General features: G+C 45.3%; 1 protein-coding gene across 6 annotated transcripts in view; it reads left to right on the top strand.

Moving 5' to 3' along the window:
- The window catches only part of PAX5 (paired box 5), a 141,688-nt gene extending 127,663 nt beyond the window's left edge, over window positions 1–14,025 (top strand). For 3 of the 6 annotated variants that reach the window (XM_071580927.1, XM_071580924.1, XM_071580926.1), the window contains 2 exons: window positions 6,606–6,699; window positions 7,799–14,025. In XM_071580927.1, the coding sequence (XP_071437028.1) occupies window positions 6,606–6,699; window positions 7,799–7,865 (161 nt within the window). In that variant the 3' untranslated portion in view covers window positions 7,866–14,025. The remainder of the gene's footprint in view (window positions 1–6,605; window positions 6,700–7,798) is intronic. The other 3 variants (XM_071580929.1, XM_071580928.1, XM_071580930.1) reach the window with 1 other exon arrangement.
- The last annotated feature ends 4,294 nt before the right edge of the window (window positions 14,026–18,319 follow it).

Genomic DNA, 18,319 nt, shown 5'->3' with positions numbered 1-18,319 from the left:
AATTATTCTTGGTTCACTTTGCTAACAAGAAGCCTAGACCCAAACCTCATTATCCTGATTCTGCCCAATAAAATCCTTTCAGAAGTGGGGAGTTTGCCAGAAAGCAAGATCCCCATTTTTTTGAGGGTAAGGGATCCTATTCAGACAAAACTTGGGGTGCCAGGTTGCTTGCAGCCAAATGTGATCCCCATCAGTCCCCATGCCATTTCTGCTTGCTCATTCAAGTGCTTTGCGTTTCTCCCACGTGTTGTGTTTGCACCCCGGTTACATGTTTGCCTACTCCATCCCTCCTCAGCAAGGGTCTACCATGCCTGTGCAGACTTGCTGATGCTAGCACAGTCCCTATGAGCAGTGGGAGACAGAAGCCCTATAGCTCATGAAGGATCATGGCCCTCATGTGAAGGATAAACATAATCCATTTTACACCACTGTCAAAAGCTGACCCACTTTGACCTTATATACATGTAGCATGCAGTAATTAGAATTTTTTCCAGCATAATTTGCATGGATGAGGTAAGTAAAATACCAATTAATTGTCATCTCTGAACACAGGAGTAGCATGCCTTAGAGATTTCCAGATTTATGGATGACAGGGCTGTTATATGTGACCTCCAGCAGCGAAATAATTTTAAATTTTTGTCATACTTTTTTCATCCAGTTTCTTTGTTTTAAGTAATTGAGTCCCCATGTAATTGAACCACCCAGGCTGTATTCATCATGGTTCTTGTCCTTAAACAAATCCTCAGGGAGCCATAGACAGCCTCTGCCTCTCATGCCATGGTGCTGGTATAATCCTGCTATTTGCCGTGGCACATTTAAGGGTTTGTTAGTGCTTCCATCATAAATCAGCAGACAGATCTCCAGATAATATGGATGGGCATAGCTGCACAAAGCCAGGGGAGTCCTCCTGCTCAAGCTCACAGTTTCCATGGCCACAGCTGGTAGGTCTGGTAGGATTTTGGCTGGGCTGCATGGGGAAGATGGTTTTGCCAGCGGAAAGAGCACACACCATGCTTTCTTCATATCTCATTTTGCAACTGCTTTGGAAGCAGGAGAGCTGCTTCAGCAATACTTTGCATCACGGTTGGTCTTAGGAAGCCAGGTTGTAGTTGGCTTTCTAAATTTGCTTGCAAATTGACCAAGAAACTGGCATGATACTAAAAATAAATGACAACCCAGCCCCAACCCTGCCCTTCTTCATGAAGACAGGGCTTTTGGAGAGGCACCTGGGTGAGCCCTCCCGAAGACATTCCTGAGCTCTGTGCAGCCCCACAGGAGTGGGCAGTGGCCTTTTGTCTCCAGCAGCAGCAGGTTGTGCCCATGACCTCCTCAGCTTTCCATTTGAGTTGATAGGCTTGTATCGGCTCTGACTGTGCTGTCCAGGGTACCAGGCAGGGTAGTTCTCCACAGTGCCCTAAAGATGCTGGAGGTGCATAGGTCTGAATCAGGAGTATACTTTAAAAGAGAAGCTGGTCAGGAGACAACTACTTGCTGCCAGGACACCTTTTACCTGTGCCATTCCCTTTCTTCATTGATATTTTTCTCATTTCCTTTTTGCACTTTGGGGGCAAATTTCATCTCAGCCATACGAGCACAGTAGCACAGTTATGTGGATGGCAATGTTCTTGCAGCAAGGCTTGTGTCTCAGGTTGGAGAGGGTTTCTTCAACAGTATTTACTCAGCAGCATGTTGTGAATCTGTGTTTAAATGAGACAGGGAAAAAAATTTAGATGCTACCATATTCCTTCAGAAACCACCACTTTATTGAAATTGAAATGTTTTGTGCTATAATGTCAATACTGGCCTTTTAAAAAAAACCATATTTTTTGCTGTCAGGAACTGTTAAAAGTACATAATCTTGGCTTCCTTTTTTCATCCTCTTCAATATACTTTGTTATGGCATTTTCAAAATGTTTTATTTCAGTAAACACAGGTTCAGTCATTGCACAGATAAGGTTACATTGCTTTGAGTGATCAAAGACACATTGATTTGGAGTTATGATACTGTAAGTCTTGATGCATCAAAAATAAAAAGAAATTGGGAATTTTTGTTCTGTAGAAAGTCCTGAAAATTAATTTACCATTTCAGTTCAGCCTGGTCACAAAACTGGGGAACTGGAGTTTCCTGGAGGAGGAATCCCCTTGTCTGACCACTGGTAGGTCCAAGTACAGTGATATGATCTGAGCAATGTATCTGCAATCAGCCACAGGCTATGGAGCAGACATCTCTTCTGCCTTGCAAAAATCCCTCTTAACCGCAACTCTACGTTTGTCACTGGAAGCCTGATCCTGAACTCCCTTCTCTCAGTGCCTGCTAGTCCTGCTGATAATTCAGGGCAGATAGGAGTCTGTGGCAGAGCCTTAAAAACCTGCCCCAAGTCTCCGTGCACACCCAGAAGGTGCTGTTTGATGAGCCTGAGCACCTGCAGTGGAGTGGAGGTGAATTTGAACTATATCCAGGATGCTTCCACTCCTCTCAGGAGTATACGTGAGAGCATTTAATAATTCTCTCCTGAGAGCAAGCTCTGGCAGTATCAGCCTCAGAACAGAAACCCTGACAAAATTAATCAGGACTGGTGTATTGCCTGACACAGTTTGTTTTACAAAGTCCTGTTCCTTTCACTGAGATGAAAGTGTAATACTGTAAGCACTTAACAGTGCCTGTGTTCAATTAATTCCCTGTGCTGGAAAGGAAGAATTGCACAGCAGCAATCACACCAAGCTGAGGCCTGTGAAAGAGGAGCTAAAAGGCAAGATACTGTGATTTGTAAGTGGCAGGAAAAAAGGATACTTGGGTTGAAAAAATATTTTTTAGTGGGAGTAAAAAGAAGAGGAACTGAAAGAGATGAGAATGATGGGAAAGCTTTGTTTGTTAGTCTCCAGTCTTCCTCCTGTGCATGTGGAGCAGGAGTGAGGGGTGTGAGGTGGTGTCTTCATGGGAAAGCAGAACCAGGCTTGAGGCATGCAGGCAGTGGGAAGAGGCTGTCGGGTCCCAGAAGAGTAACAGCTGCTCACCATCACCTCAGTACCTGCTCTGCCCTTGTTTGGTGCTGCACTCTCCTCTGCACCAGGTAGCCAAGCCATGTCTGCCCCAGATGTTGTGGGAAATAGTGCAGATGAGGGACTGAGCAATCCCATATGCTGTGCCCCACTGTTCCTGGAGGGCAGACAACCAAGCCACAGTTCTCCAGAGCAGTCAAGAGAAGCAGAGGCAGAAGTCAGTTTCCTGCTGCAGCTCTGCAGCATCTTCTAGCTCTTGCGTCCTGCCATCAGCCCTGGTGGCAGCCATACCCTTCTTGTGTGGCAGTGACATGACAGCCTCTTCTGTGGGGGTTGGCTCAGTCGTGGCCTGACCACAACAGAAGTGAGGATAGACCTTGAGTTCCCAGGGGAATGTGCTGTGAAGAGGCACAAGTCCTAGCCACTCATGTGGCATCTGGCTTGGTGGCTATACCAGGTGTCCCCATCTCAAAGCTAGACAAGGAGGTGAGGGAAGGGCCTATTTTCCTCTTTTTTCCGCTCTGTGCAGTGAATGACCTGCAAGAAGTACAATGCAGGGATGTACCTAGAAGCACATCCATGAGCCCTGGGGCTCAGGCAGTCCTTGTCAGTGCATACTGGTGCTTGCCAGCATAGGGTCAGCTCAATGTGTGCATGTTAAGAACAGCTAACAGCAGCACTGTCTAATGAAGAAAAATGATTCAATTTCATGCTGGCTTGTAGTATTTGACTCAGTGCTTCTCATTGTGGGCTCCATTTGTTGTGGTGTTCCCTCTCCAACACAGATGTGGTCTGTGTGCACTGGGCAGGTTTGGCTGCACTGTTGTGATGTTGTGGCACCAGTGCTGGCATGGTGTCATGCAAGGGGAGGGCTTGGAGCTGGTCAGTTAGGATTAGATTCAATTCCTCTGTGGTTTCTGCAGAAAGATTAGAGAACAAGTAGGCACTAGAAATGACTGTGTCAAAAATAAATTGATGGTAGTATGAATTAGAAAGGAAAAATGACAGAAGGATAGACAAGTGTGTTCTCGATGGGGGTATGGTGACAGGAAGACTAAATACTTTCACTTTTCACTTTAAATACAAGCTTTTTTGATTGCATTTGCTGAAAGGCAAACCAGAAACATCTAACTCAAGAGATATGTAAGGCCTTTGGAAAGCATGAGAGAAATACTGGGCTTTGGTTAGCTGCATGGAGTCAGAACAACAATGAGGGAAGGAGTGGGAAAAAAAAGGCCTTGACCCCCAAAAGACCCCATTTACCCCATAACCTCATAAAGTGCTGCATTCAGCTCTGCTGGGACTCAGACACTGCTGCATGAGTCGGGGTGAAATTGGTTGGTGCCGCTGAATCCCTCCTTTGGATTTTTCACCTCTCTGCCTGAGCTGAGCTGCTATGGTCAGTGCTGGTGCCAGTGTCAGTGGGAACTGGGCTCTCCGCAGGGATCACCACTGCCTGCTCCACATTGACCTCATGGTGCTGTGGTGGATGAGGACAGCAGTTTCACCCAACTCTTCACCAGGCTCTGAGTTGTTTCACCTCAAGATATTGCCTACCTTGCAGTGCAAAATGATGCCCAAGCAGTCCCAGTCAGCTGGAGTGGCCATTTGGGGACATGGGCCAACAAGCTGGACACCCCCAATAGCGCAGCTCCCAATTCACTTGCTACAGAGAACATTCCTAAAATCCCAGCTAGACAGGACATACACATTTCAAAGGCTGGTGAATTGTTAAATTTGCCTTTGCTCATTCAAAACCAGGCAATTTGACCAGGGAAGGCTTCCATGTTTTCAATGGCTTGATTTTGCCTGGGATACTCAGTATACAGCATTTAATTTTAGTCCACCAATAAGAACAGTATTCACTGCCTTTCTGAAGCTTTCAAGTATTATCTGCAGAAAATACCATTCCTGAGGCAGGGGCTTGTTAACCTGATGTCAGTTACCTGGAATAGTACTGTCTGCCCAGTCCAGAATAGCAGTTGTGGTGTCCTCAGCAGGTAACACAAGCTGTCAGCTCTACACTTGTGCAAGCATAAATGGGATGATGACCCTCTGAATGGATCTGCTTTGCCACCATTGGCTATGGTTTAAAATTTTCCCCTTTTAGTAAATAAACCTACATGGGATGGGTTCCTGCCCAGGAGTTTGTATACAGACAACTTTGCAAATGCTTGTCCTGGTCAGTGATTTCATGGACTTTCTTGAGTTGTTCTTGGGTACAGTAAAAGTACCTTTCCACACTCCTGAAGACTTATTTATCTTTTTTAAACCTAGGCCTCTGTAGTGGGTTTTTCTGATTTTTAAGTGTTAATGTCTGGATCACTAAAGATGATACTGAGGACAACACAGATGGCCTCCCTGTATACAAGCCCTCATTCTGCTGCAGCACTGACTGGTGCAGAAGCCACCTTCCAGTAGCTGAACCCCTTTGTTTCTGACCCCTTGAGATTGCAGCAGCAGAGTACCACATGCTGTGGTAGGACACTGATCATGAAAAAGAAGTTTTCTTCACTGTGACCGTGCTGAGGAGCACATTGCTCACAGTGTGCAATAGTGGATGCTGGCAGAGCTCTGTTTTTTGATGCGTCAGTTGTGCTCTTGAAAATGAGAAGCAGGAGGTTGGTGATGAAGGCTGAGCTGATTTCCTGGTATGGCCTTTTGGACAAAAGCAGCCTAGAAAGAACAGGTGGGCTTGTCCATCAGTTTGATCCTGGTGGACCCACAAAAGTGAGGTAGCCCTGCAGGTTGACAATGGTTAATGGTGACTCTTTGTGAGCTTTCTCTTAGAGGTTGATTGTGTGACTCACACTCTTGTGCTTGGCCTTTTCACTCAGGTCATTTTGAGCTGAACAGCAAAGTCTTCATCTGGAAGCTGTGCAAAAGGAGGAGAGGCCAGAGGGTTCTCTAGCCTCCTAGAGGTGGAGGCACTTGGCTTAGCAGAGAGCAGGTGAACAGCAGCTCAGGACATGCCAGCTGGGTTTGTCCTTCCTGCTCCAGAGGGTGTTGCAGGGTTGTGATGGTGGAACACCTGGGGCACTGCCACACTCACCCTACACCCAGGGACTGGGCAATCACTGGACCTGCTGGAGCAGGGTTTGCTAGATTCTGGGATGGGAAGTGAACAGCCAAAAATGCATCTTTGGCTTCACTGCCACTGATGTCTTCCTGAGGGATCCACAGGCCCCACTGAGCTCTGGGGGCACCACTTTCTGTCGGGGTCAGCTCCTCTACCTCACTGAAGCAGCAGAAGTTTCTCCCTCTGCATTAAGTCACGTATAGGGCTTTGAAGACTGTTGGCCATGTCTGTTGGGCTGCTGTCCCAGGTACACTGAAGGCAGGGAGCTCAGGATGGATGCCAGCTCTCAGATGGGATCACTCATGAAAACAGACCTTACAGCCCTGACTGCTCCTGAGCTGTTCCCTGTGTTGGCTCTTTGTTGCCTGCCCAAACCTACCTGATGGTCTCAGATGAACATGCCCAAATATGAGTAATTTCAAGGGGTTTTTTCTGCACTGCCTTCCATCTCACACATGTGAGACTGGTGCCTTGCAGACCAAACTGGTAGTACCTTGAAATTTTTTTTTCCTGACTCTCTTCTTAGGTTGGAACAGAGTTGGTTTCACTGCTGGTGTGCTTGGAAGATTTTTTAACAACTGGTGCTGTTTGGCTGTCTGGACAGATTGGTATCTCTCCAGGTACAAATCAAAGAATGTTTCTCATTCAAGCAAACAGTCCAGGTTCCTGGTGATCCTTGAGTGGTCACCTTATCTCCCAGTGTTCACCCCTGCAGGACAGGAAATCATTACCAACATTTTTCAAAGTGCTTTCAGTGAAATATGTTGAATGCCTTCTCCACCTCCTTCTTCTCCTTCCAAAAGAAGTGGGTAGAATCAGTGATGTCAGAGTGTGTTAGTGTGTTGGGGCTGTAATATTTTGACCTTTCAGTCTGAAAATTAATTACCTGTTTAGGTGACGCAAATTAAACTGATATTTTGAGTGAAGGAAGAGAAGTTATTGAACAGCCAGCAGCAATGCAAAACAATGATGCCCCCTCCCGTTATGGGTTTAGCTAGGCCTGAATTTAGGCTTCGATTTGTAGAGCAGGCCTCAGAGTATCAGCTGACTGGAGTTGGGTTAGACCAGCTGACAACAGACTTCTACTGGCCAATGGTATTCCATACCATATTCTGATGTCACCTCAAGTACAAAAGTGGGTGTTGGAGGTGCCTGGGCAGTTCCCTCATGGCTGTGGTCCTGGTAGCATGCACTGTACCATCCTGGGAAGGACGGGAGGACTAGGCCCAGCGCCAGCTTACCACCATGTTATCTTAGGAAAGTAAAATGTTTATTCTTAGTTTTGTCTCTGCTTGGGTTTGTTTCTGGGGATGTTGAGCTCTTTTGGGAGTGCTTTATGGATCCGGAGTGATGGGATCTGTTTTCTGTGTGACGTAGAGGATTGTTGTTATATCTAACTTGTGTATGTGTATGTTATACAGTAGTTTCCTTTTAATTTTCTGTTTTCTATATAAATATATAAACCTGTTTTAAGTTTTCCATTTTTTCCCTTTTCTCGGCGGGGCGAGGGGAACTCTTACTCTGTATTTAGGTAGTAGGCATTTTGCCAGCTCAACCGAACACACCTCCTTATTCAGAATTACATGAATGTGATTTTTATTCTAATTACCCAGCCTTTATTGAAGCTTTAGCTGGAGAGCTCTCTGCCACCTTGTTGGAATGCTGCAAGCTGGCATCTTTCCACCTTTGTCTTCCTCACGGTGGTCTCATCTCTCACAGGCTCCCCCTACTACTACAGTGCCACAGCCCGTGGGACAGCCCCACCCGCCGCTGCCACTGCCTATGATCGCCACTGACACTGGAGCACACACCACCTGGGACAACCACAGCGAGTCACCTTGCTGCAGCCACTCCAGCTACACCGCAAGGGAAGGAGAAAGTAGTTACTAGGAATGTGATAATTGAAATTTTGCTCTTTAAACTTGATGAACTGATTATTGTGTTCTTAAATCTGGTTGAGTCTCAAATGAAACAGAGAAACAGGAGGAAGGGGTTCTCCTGAAGCTCTGTGTAGTCAAAAGTGCGCGGTAGCTTCATGTTCTTTGCAGCCAGCTGGCTTCTGCTTTAATTGTCTGCAGGTGCCATGGCTGTATCTGGGGATAAGGAAGAGGTGTGAGCAGCTCCCCTTGGGGCAGCTCCCTCTTGCTGCACACTGAAACAGGCTGTGAGACTCAAGGCAATTTTCTTCTTCCTTTTTGCCTTTTTTTTCCTTTTTTTTTTTAATTTAATATGGCAAGGGAAGAAAAACAGTTTGCTCAGTTTTAGACAAGCATCACTGTAAATACTTGCTACTTGTTTGTTTGTATTACTAGAAGAGTGGCTTAAGCGTAAGCAGCAACATTGTAAAAATACAAACTCGAAATGCATCTGAAAGTGCGTTTTGAAACTGGTGCACTGATTCAAAGAACTCAGTAAGCTTTAAGCAACTTTGAACCACATTAACACTCATTGTGGCTGTATTTTTGGCTGATGTTATTTCTGTATAGAGTATCCTATCTAACAGTCATGTGAGATCATGCTGTATGCTGGTATAAAACACATGGGCTACTGAAAGACATGAGCAATTTTGTGGTATTTTACTGCTTAATGTTCATTTATGTTAATTTGTCATCATATTAAGGACTGAAACAAATTTTCTGGCTTCCAGTGAAGCAGCGTACAGGAAGGAATTCCTAAATAACAGTCGACACCTTATGTATGTCTCAATAGATTGTGTGCTAAAACCCAGTCATGAAAACCGTGAGAGGAAGGGAAAGAAGTACCATTGTTATAATTTGTTAAGTGGATTGTACTGAACAGGGTGTACTGGGCATGAGGCAGCTGCACTTGCTTTCCAAGGCAAACTGGAGGGGAAGGTGCTCATTTGGGGGTCTGTATGTTTCTGTGAAGGCATTGCAGATTCCAGCCACTGTAGTCCAGACATGCCTGGGGGGAATTTTGCCCTGGTAATTCCACATTTCTTCCCTCCCACTCAGACATAAAGCATCAATAGTCACATGTCCTTCAATGTGCAGCTTGTGGGGGGTTAATTTAAGAGAGGAGAGTGGCTATGAATGACCCACTAAGAAGCTACACCAATCACTGTGGCTCTATGGAGCCAGGAGAACTGCTGATCTCTCTCAGAAGCCCTCCCTTGCCTCAGGCCATAAGGGTGATGGGCATGACCCCATCCCTTTCCTCCTCAAGGCAGTGGAGAAGCTCCCTGGTCCTCCTGAGATAAAGATCTGGCCCATAGCCTCCTTACTCCTGACCCAACCATCCTCATTCACCCAGAGCCATGCAGGGTCTGCTGAGAAGTCCTGTTGCCACTTGCCCATGAGTGCTCCAAAGCAGTAGAAGGGTTGTTGGTGTCAAACCTGAGATTCATTCCTCTGGATAAATATTCAAGCAGGTATTTATCTGCTTCCAGCTGTACAAGCATTTCTCTGAAATGACAGCTCCTGAGTTAACACTATTCTCTTCTGTCTCCCACCTCACCACCTATCCTTCATGTCTGTTGTCCATAGTGACCACTGATGTGCTGAGAAGTTTCCTCTCCAACTCTAGTGGAATCTTCTCATGCTATGGAAATGCAGCCATCACTTACAAGTTTCCAAGGTAGATGTGTTCTGATCCTTGAAAGCTATGGAGGCACCCAGGTCCCACTGACTCAATGACTTTTTGGTGGGATATTACAGAGCCAATCAGGGATCCTGGCCAAAGTCTTTCAAATTTGTGCCCCTAATCCAGAAGTAAGTTTTGTGATAAACTTATAAATGAAGTAAGTCCCACTTTTCATCTGTCAGCTATTAATAACTGATACCCATTTTTAACTAAAGACAAATAACAGCAGGGACAATTTATATAGGGAACCTTCTGAAGCCTTGGTTTGGGTTCTTAGCTTTCTGAGCACCCCACGATAGCTTGGACAAAGCTGCAAAGGGTGTTTCTGTCTTTGGGGACACATGCAAGACTTTGGCTGAGGGTCTCTCTATGCACCTTCTCTGTGAGCTCAGAAAGGGATGTGGCCATCCAGTTCCTTCGCTGAAATTATGAGAAACAAAGCTCTGACCACAGGCACTAGTGTTGGCTCTGGAACAGAGGTGCTCTGTGTTACACCAGTTATGGAGGCACTATCTGCTTAGTGACCAGACTGGGCTAAAACAAGTCTAGTCTGTGTGACCAGCGAGGGAGCAGCAGCGCTTGTCATTGGTCTGTGGGTCTTTCACTTACTCTGCCTATTGTGCTGCAACCATGTTTCTTTTATTTATTTCCTCAGCAGCATTGCATGATGTATGTTAATTTAGATAACATTGAGAAGACCAAACATGAGATTTTGGTAGATGTTTGCATGCTCAGGCCAGCAGCCATTGCACTTAGTCTGGCGACGTAGGAAAGGCATCTCAGGTCTGACTGGCCTCAAGGCTTTCACCAGGACTCCCCAAGGCCAGACCTTGGCCAGAGTTGCTCTGCCAAGCATGGTGGTGGGCTTCATCCCAGGGGCTTGCGGAGATGTATGGACAGCATACAGGTCCTAGTCAGAGCTGCTGAGGGGAACCCCAAAGCTCCTATTCTTGCACATGCTAGGCAGGGACCTATGCCGGGCCTACCTCCCAAAAAACATCAGTCATGGCATGCTCACATCTGCTGGGACATGTTCCTACCAAGAATGGCCAGTAAGAATTAAACCATGGAGTACTCATGCCATTCTGCCAGAAAAGCCACTTCTTGACAGTACTTTCTGGTTTTGAAAATGTTTCGCTTGGGATTTACAAACTCCTTTCCTCAGAACTGGACTTTCTGTCCATGCCTTCTTTGGGGGGATCCTCCTCCTCCTCTGGAAATGTCTTTGAAAGGTGCTGTTGCTATAATGTGGTTCTTTGGGGACAATGAAACATTGCCTGCATCCATCAGTGGCCCCTCCATTTTATGGGGAAGAAGTCACTGGGTGAGCTGGAGAAGCAAATGACCCCTTGGGACTGCAAGATGGGGAGAAAATAACACCAGTGTAGGGGTTTTAGGTGCCCTGTCAACCCTTTACTCAGGTGGGATGCCTTGTAGAGCAGTGTATCATCACTAAACCCCTGTGGAAATCAGCCCCACAAAGTGCCTTCAGGCAGTTTCAGCACTAAACTCAGTAAGTAATACACTCAGCTAGATGGAGGGTTTCTCAGTACTGTGTGCTCCAGCAATAAACTTATCAAATACATTGCTGACACAGACTAAGAAATTAAATTTGAAAGGTGGAGAAGGAAAATGCTGCTGTAAGACTAAATCAAAGGAAGCCATGAGACAGGATTGCATGAACTGACTTTTGAGGAAAACCTCAGTCAAATGCTGTGATACTGGGACTGTAAAGAACATGTAAAACATTGTGGAGGTTGAGTTTGCTTAGCATCTGTGTCCAAAGGCTCCATTATGGAGGCATTATTGTTAGGCAGCTCTACTTTCTGCAGAGCTCTGGATGTCTCAGGACTGGATTCACAGACCAAAATATTTGTTTGTTCACTGTCAAATCAGAAGAGCACTGGGGCCAGTGTGTGTATTCATTCTAAGATGTCTAAGCAGTGATCTGATTGACCCTGGGACTTTGGGTGTTGGGGAAAGCATTGGTGCTTGAGGCACTTGGGAAGGAGATGGTGAGGAAAGAAGCAGCATCAGAGGAAGAAAAATGGAAAAGGGGGGAAAAGGATGAGAGGCATCTTTTGGAAGAAAACCTTTCTGACTGGTCCATGGAGCTCACAACAGTGAAGTGCTTAGAACCCATTACCCCTCCTTGGATCCCTGTAGCTGAGTCCTCTTGGTGCTGTGATGTGTGGGCAGTGCAGTGAGAGAAGATGGAGCTGGGGTGAGGGTGGTGTGGTGGGCTCACTGTGCCAAGTCCTGGATGCTGATGAGTTTCAATAAATGCTCTGCCATGCTTGTCTTAGATGATGGAGTTGTATATCTATTCTTATTTTTCTTTCATTTACCTATTTTACACATCCTTCATCATGGAGGATAGAGGAAGCCATTTCCAGCCACAGGTACACAAAAATTCAAGAGCCATGGCCTGTAGCGTAGTCAATTTGTGTAACTGTTACTGGCTCCAGCATGGCTATGACTGAGGGTGCTCCTTGGGTCTGTGCTCTTTCCTGTGTGTGCCACTGGGAAACATGAGTCCACAGCCACAATAGGTAGCACAGCACTAAGCTGACCCACCCGAGGACTGTCCCAGCAAACTCTGGAAAAACTTCCTTTTTCTTTTGGTTTCATTGAGTAAATATTAGAGCACCAGCAGTTCTTGGCTGACATGTCCTGAAGTGTGTCACTGAGCACACAAGTGATGGTCCTGCGCAGGCATTGTCAGGCAGAGAGGTGGCTTGCACTGACACAGGGACTGGGCACACTACCTGAGCTCTGGCTAGAGCTGCTCAGTGCTGGAGGCAGAGCATTCAGTGGTGATATGAGGCTGGGCACAACCAGCCGGAGAGCCCTGTGGTCCCTCAGACCTGCTCCTGTCACAGGTACACATTACTGCAGTGTGAGAAACAGAAAAAACTAAAAGGATCAAAAACTGTCCTTTTTCTGGTTGCACTAATGAGACTTGATGTAAAAAATGTTAAATGAAAAGCCTATCAATGTGGTGCCAGGATTGCCTGCCTCGGCATCATGGCTGGCGTAAGTGGCAGCTCTAGCTGTGGTCTTGCTTGCCAGTGCTGTGAAAGGGCTCATGGAGAGCAGGAGCTCTGGGGCAGGAGTCAGACTGAAAAGACTGAGCTGATGCGGCTGCAGCACTGCGGGGCAGGTGCGCATTTAGGAATTGCTATCCACATGTGTGTATGGGTAGGCACTTTTGAGTCTCTCAGACTCTGGTGGGGGTTGGGGAGAGGTGGACACTAGTCCTGCATTAGCCGAAGACACCATCCAGACAGACCTCTGTGTCCAGGGTCTCTGGCTCTTCACTGTCAAAAGTAAATGGGAAAAGTCGCCAGTGGGCATTTAGACCTGCCTTTCCCTTTGCTGAGCCTCATGTGGGAAGAAACCTTATTCTGGTTTTTCACTTTGTAGTGGCCTTTGTACATGCTGAAATTACAGAAACTCGTTTCATTGCAAATGGAATTCCTTTCCAAGAAAAAAAAGAACAGGCTTTTTTTCCTTACAAACTACTTTGTATTAGGAACTTCTAGCATCAAAGAAATACATGTCTACTATATCCACCAAAGTCTGCAATGCCTGCATTGAACCTTACTTGTTTAAAAGAGAGGAGAAAGAAAGGAGAGGGAGAAGAAAAGCCTCCTTCCCTTGAAAAATACATTACAAACAAACAACAAAAAAAACACATACAAAAAAACCCAACACAAACTCGTAAAAATAACTGTTGAATTGCCTTTGAAAGTAGGGGATAACATCTGTTGCAAAACAGATGAAAAAATGCTTCTTACAATGTGTATGTTTTGTATTCTTTTTTTCTAGTAGGAAAAGAACAGACTTGAAATCTTGGTGTTTTTTCCTTAGTGCTGTGTGTTGCTTTCGTGTGTTATGATATTTGAATGTAATTACAGCAGTACCAATTTGCCAAAGATGTCAAACATTATTTTGGGGATTTTGTTTTGGCTTTTGTTTTGGGGGGTGAAATGGGAGGTTGACTGGGGAGTGGGGGTGCTAAGACTTGGGTTAAAAAGGAGGGGACATTTGAAGGGCGTTTTTTTTCATTTTTGGGGGTTTTTTTCAATTCTTTTTCTTGTCAATACTGAAACTTGTGATTTTATTCTAAGTTAAATGGTTGACTGCAACACTTTTTATTTTTAGATTAGTTGAAGATACATGCAATAAGATTGGCGTAGTTCAATATCTGTGTGTCTTTTCATGAGAGTGACTGTTACTTGTGGACATTTGATTTTATGTAACCTTTACGTGAGATAATTATTTGTAAATATTTACCATAATTTTATTGGTTCTTAAAATAAAAGTAATTTTTTAAGTTCAAGAAACCTTCTTTAGCTCTTGTCCTCAGCTTGTGTCCTGCCTTCCTTGGGGAAAAAATTACCAGGTAGTTGCGTCTGAGGTGGGATATTGGGGGCTGTCTTGAAAAGGCACTCATTGGACATGGCCAGGCATTGCAGCGGTGGGTCACTGAACACCCTCCCCAGCTGGCACCATATCAGGCCCACAAGGTGCTCCATGCTCAGGTGCAGCCTGAGTCACCATGCAATGGTAAGATTTGCGTTGGTGAGGAGTGTCAGCTCCTCAGGTGTTCTTGGACCTGCGGACAGACTGTTCGCCCTCCAAACCAACCACAGGTGCAAGCTGGAACAGTTTCCTGGGGTTTGGAGTCAGGAGCTGTTCAGAAGCACCTGAAGAGAATCTCTTGGTCCCTGAAGACCACCACGGTGGACATCTTCCACTACACAAGGTTGCTCAAAACCTTTTTAATTTGCAATAAAGGAATATCAGTGAATGTGCCCAGAAATTCTGCCCTTGCACTTTCGGATTTCCTAGTATTTTACTGATGCTGTTTGTAGCAGGTCTGGCTGGGATGGAGTTAATTATCCATTATTAACTGCATGGTGCTGTGCTCTGGATTTGTGATTGAAACTGTTGGTAACATGCCAATATTTGGCTCTCATTGAGCAAGCTTGTACAACATCAACGCATTCTCTGCTTCTCCCTCAGAGAGGACCCTGGGGGTAGGCAGAAGAAGTATCTGTACTATAGGGTGCCATGCTCAGCAGCAGAATTGAGGGAGGGAGTTTTTTCAAAGCAGATGTTCCTCAGAGACTGGCCAGGCACCACCTGTCTGTTTGTGGGAAGTGTTGTGACGATGCCCTTGTATTACTTACTTTTCCTTCATCTTTCACTTAACCTGTTTTTATCCCAACCTTTGTGTTTTCTCACTTTTGTTCTTCCTATGCTTTCCCCCATCCTGTTGCAGGAAGAGTAAACAAAATGAATGCTGAGCTGCAAGCCATTTTAAACCTTCCACAGCAATGTATTATAATAAAATTAACATTGATTTCAAGAGATAAAGTTCTCCAGGGAGCTGAGAAGCATGGATCTGTGTCCCAGTACCATGTATTTTAGTCTTAAACCTCAGAAGCAGAACTCATAATTTTCCACAGTTTAACAAATAATTGTAGATAAATAAAATCACAGTCAATGGGCACATAGACAGTGGACAGGGAGAGGAAAAATTAACCAGGAGCATACATCCAGTATTTACTCAATGACCAACAGGCTCCACTTTGGGGAGAAGCCTGTAGTTTGCACCAGCAGCATGAAGCAGGGATGGTTCCATGCAGTCATATTTCAGGGTGGAGTGGGTATACCCATACTTGACCCTGCAGTGTCATGGACTGCACTGAAGAACTAGTGCTCAAAAATCAGTTTTCTGTAACTGCTGAGTTCATCCAGCAGCACTTGTCCAGTCAGGCTGGACTAAGTGCATTCCCCTCCACCCCTGTACTCCTCTCTTAATTGTCCTGACATGTTCTTCAAGCACCATGCACACTGCACAACTCTCTGAGATGCGCAACTTTTGGAACAGCCCTTCACATCCCACACCTTGTAAGGACTGAAGTGACAACCTCCTAGTGCCACTGCTCACCTCACTGCTGTGGGCTGGTGTTTGTCATCCTCCAGCCCACATTAAGAACCTGGTGCCCTGAGCTGCTCATTGTTCCTGGATGGAGCAGGAATGCCTAGCACTGCCCTCCAGCCCCTGGGAGACTCAGCTTCTTGTGGACGACATCCACTTGTGGTGATGCCTTCTGGGAAGGGAGGAAAGCCCTCAGACCTTCAGAAGCCACTGGGTTGCAACACATGGCTCACCTTCCAGGCAGCCAAATCCCAGAGGAGTCTAGGGCTTGGAGACTACACAAGATGACTGCTAAAGTCCCTTACGTTTCAAACTGTTCCATGATTCTGTTATGCTTTTAGTGCATCTCCTAGCACTTCATGAGGAGGGCAGAAGGTGGATCAATCAAACCACTGTTCTCTTGCAAACCCTGTGCCAATGCCCAGGCAACTTTCAGTGCAGATTCATAGCATAGGAGCAAAGGGACTTTGCAGAGCTACCAGGTGGTGACACCAAGAGTTGTGTTGTGGCTGTCCTGTCTTTGTAATGAGGAGCTGATGGCAGGGATTGCCAATTCTTGCTCTGGTTTTTTTACATCTTTTGTACTTCTGCTGTCTTTCAGCATCACTAAGTTAAGAGAAGAGCAAGTTGTCTGTCCTGCAGCAGGCAGGCAGTGCCCATTCCTAATTAAGCCTTCCCATGTCTGGATGTGAAAGGCCATGGCAGCCTGCTGGCAGCAGAACAGTGGGATTAGACCTGACAAAATTGTGGTGAGAGGCATGGGATCTTCCTGTCTCTCCAGGCATGAGGCCCCATACCGCTTCCTTCAGTGAGAATGCCCTTCAAGGATGCAAATACGGTTTTAGCTCAAGTCTCCATACAAATGGCCATTGTTTAAGATGTCTGGGAATTGTCATTTATACTTCTAATGAATAGGAAATGAAGACCCTCGGTTAAACAAAGGAGTGTCTCTGTATTGTAAGAGATTTTGCAGACAAGGGCAATATGCAGTCCAGGCAGGAAAGTCAGCAGCAGAGATGGTGGATACACAGGAGCTGGTACAAAGAGATCAAAGTGACAGCTCCCTTGCCAGGATTCCTGCAGTGGGCCATGATGGCTATGAGCAGGAACATCTGGAAATAAAGTCACAGACAGCTGGTGAGGACTTGCAGGTTCTATCTCAAGATTTCATGACCTATTTTCATTTTCAAAAAAAACCCTTAAAGACTTGAAATACCCTAGGGAGAAAAAAAAATTCTTTGTCTGTATGTGCACTGTCTTGGAGCCATTTGAAAGTGTCCTTTAGGGCAGTGCTTCCAGAGCAGTGGGACTATTGATCATACTCAAACAGTGAATTGAGAAGTCTGGTCCAGCAGCCACTCAGCTGAATGGTCTTCTCTCTGCCTGCAAACTTGTAGTAATTCTCACTCATTCACCTTCCAGAGGCCCTCCTGGACAAGAGGCTTTGTGCACACCTGAAACTGGATCCCATGCCCTTGCTTCAAATGCACCAGTAGGCATTGAAAGAGCAGTGGGACAGATTTTGCAGAAACATCAAAAAGTAGGAATCGATTCCACAGAGAACTTCCAAAAGGTGTAAATTTATGCATCATACTGTGCAACATCATTTGTGTGTGCAAAAAGACAGAGAGACATTGAAAGGGTAAGAGCCCTGTGGAAGGACTTCCAGGAGCCCTCTGGCAGTTTAGGCCAGCTGTTATGACCATGCTCCATCCCTGTTCCTTGAGCACCTCCTCGATGCTGGGAAACTGAAAAGTCTGTTCATGAGCAACAGAGAAGTTCTTGATTTAAGATGAGCACTAATTAGCACCAATCAAACATCAGTGTTTTATCTTATTATTCTCATCCTCAGTTCAAAACACAACATCACACCAGCTACTGGGAAGAAAATTAACTCTATTCCAGTCCAAACCAGGACACTCCATCTCAGCCAGTGCGTAACATATTATCAGACTGGGAGGTATACTCTAGTCACCTCTGCCATCTGATATCCCTATTAAGCTCCTGCCACCTTGGAGCACTAGGAAAGTCACACCTGATAGGATATTGCTAAATTCTGGCTCCTAACTCTATTAAACCCATTGTAAACAGTCCCTGATAACACTTTAAATGGTCCATTATGGCAGCAATGCTTAATTAGGGTGGAACTGACAAATGCAACCGTCATGATTAATGTTATTATAATGAATACATCTGCAATTTGGTATAACACACAGAATGTCTGACTTCCCAGGAAATCCTCAGATACAGAGAAGGTCTTCTATATGCATAGGGAAATAATAATTCCTCTGAAGGAATCTCTTTGTAATTTAACATGAATTAATGTCCACTTATAACATTGTGTTACCCAGTGCAGCAATTTATCTAAATCCTATGTATGCTATGTGGACTCTTGTCTAAGAACACCCAGTAATGAAGGATCCTTTGAAGAAATACATTTACTGTACATCATTAATGTTCAATCTGCTAAGTGGCCTTTAAATTAAACTAAGTTAAATAAACTCTAATATGTCACTGTAACTTTTTGATTAACAAACACATTAAGGTCTTTTTCATTTACATACAGCTGATGCAAGCATATGATACTAGAACATTCCATTAGCATAGGAAAGTGTAAAATTCAGCATCTATATGATAGGAAAAGGGAGGAGATGGCAGGAGTCTGGCACACCAACCTCATGTGA

This window comes from Pithys albifrons, chromosome Z (genome assembly GCF_047495875.1).
Source record: "Pithys albifrons albifrons isolate INPA30051 chromosome Z, PitAlb_v1, whole genome shotgun sequence".
NCBI lineage: Eukaryota > Metazoa > Chordata > Aves > Passeriformes > Thamnophilidae > Pithys > Pithys albifrons.
The sequence above is the reverse complement of the archived record's forward strand: the minus strand, read 5'-3'. Positions and strand labels throughout refer to the sequence as shown.